This window comes from Plasmodium cynomolgi (assembly GCF_000321355.1).
Source record: "Plasmodium cynomolgi strain B DNA, scaffold: 0670, whole genome shotgun sequence".
NCBI classification, from domain to species: Eukaryota; Apicomplexa; class Aconoidasida; order Haemosporida; family Plasmodiidae; genus Plasmodium; species Plasmodium cynomolgi.
The window spans coordinates 1-1758 of NW_004192997.1; the positions used below are offsets into that span (position 1 = coordinate 1).

At 23.4% G+C, this 1758-nt stretch overlaps 1 protein-coding gene across 1 annotated transcript; it reads right to left on the reverse strand.

Annotated features, from left to right (window-relative positions):
* Window positions 1-711: 711 nt before the first annotated feature.
* On the reverse strand, window positions 712-1587 carry PCYB_005120 (hypothetical protein; the record flags this gene model as incomplete). The annotated part of the gene is made up of 1 exon (XM_004227933.1): window positions 712-1587. Exon 1 carries the CDS (start codon window positions 1537-1539, stop codon window positions 712-714), a length of 828 nt encoding a protein of 275 aa, XP_004227981.1. The 5' UTR covers window positions 1540-1587.
* Between the last annotated feature and the right edge of the window lie 171 nt (window positions 1588-1758).

Genomic DNA, 1758 nt, shown 5'->3' on the forward strand with positions numbered 1-1758 from the left:
AAAATATTCTCTAGAATACGTATATATAATTTTATTTATTTAATTTTAGGGTGGAATACTTTTGAAATATATATACGTGTATATATAAATAAACTTGATTAGTCGTCTGATTGACATATAAATAGTTCATTTAAATTATTTATACATATTTATAATTAAAATAGAATCCATTTAATTGGACCTTAGTTTGTAATATCTTGTATTTTTGTTAATGCCTTTAACAGTATGTATATGTATAATGTTATAATGATCTAAGAATATTACAAGAATTTCCTTATTTCTTAGCATTTTATGGATTGTTTCTTCTTTTATATTTTTATTACTTAAGAATTTGTCGAAAGATTTTTTTTTTATATTATTTAATAATTGTATTACTGTTTCCATGACTTTTTCAAAATAAGATAATGCTTTTGAATGTAAATAGATATAGGGAGTTAAGGAAAAGTTAGTCATTTAATACAGCATTATATTTTATGTGATATATCGTATCACCTGAATTTATATCCAGAGTGTGCTGACTGTTTGATAGAAATTCTTGTTCATTCTTTTCATATTGTCTAATAATTCACCCTTCCGTATTATTTTGTATTTATCCATGAACCTAAAGGAGTAAACTAATTTAAAGAAGGCAGGATTATATATTAAAATATATAACATTATTATTGTCATTTAATATGAGAACAACACATAATAATCGGTAAGCAATATTTTTCATATATTTAAATAAAAATTTGTGATAACCTTATATAAAAGAGCCAAAACGGATGATACTCCAGCTATTGTTCCAAAAGCTGCAGGCACTGTTTTTCCTGCTGGTTCTGTTAGTGTTGTAGGTACTGTAAATGATATAGGATTATCCAATTGGTCGGAATGTACAGATGCTAATTCAATTCCATTTGTTTGCAACAGGCATTCTTCAATATTTATATTTTTGTCAGTACTAGAAGATAATTCTGGAAATTCATATTTTTTCTTTTCCTCGGAAAGATATTCCTCATAATTTGTTTTAAACATTTTTACTGCAAGACAGGTTAATAATGTGGTATTCGTATACTTACAATTTGGAGAGTACTTCTTATGTATTCTTTTATATAAGGATACACATTGGTTGATAAATTCTTGACAAGAACATATTTCAGGATAAGTTTTTTGTTTTAAAATATCTTGAATATCATGAATATTATTATTAAATATAGATAACATTACATAATTTTCTGCTTCAGCCAAGTTATTATAGAGATCCATATTAGAACAGTCTTTGTTTTTTGTAGTTCCTCCATTAGCTTCTTTTTGCATCAAAAATACTGTTAATGTTTTTTCATCAAAAAGATTATTATCCATTATTTCATAATATAACCAATAGTATATATTGTTACAATATTTTTCAAATTCTTGAGAACTATCACTATATAATAACTTCAAATTTCTTAAAAATTTTATACAAATATCTATTATTTGTCCGTATGCTGTAATATCCTTATAAGAATTAATATAACTATTGCATAAATAAAAAAAAGGCGATTTATCTAAAACATTCATATCTTCATCAAAATTATACTTCTTCCAAATATATTTTAAAAAGGGATCCTTAAAATAAAAAAAAAATATGTAAATATGTGTACGATTTTTTTAGAGAAAACAAATTTCATTACAAAAAAAATTAATAATATAATAACATATAATATGAAATATGTAATTATTTTTCATATCAATAATAAACATACTTCCTTCTTCAACTTAAATTGAGCCATTGCAAAA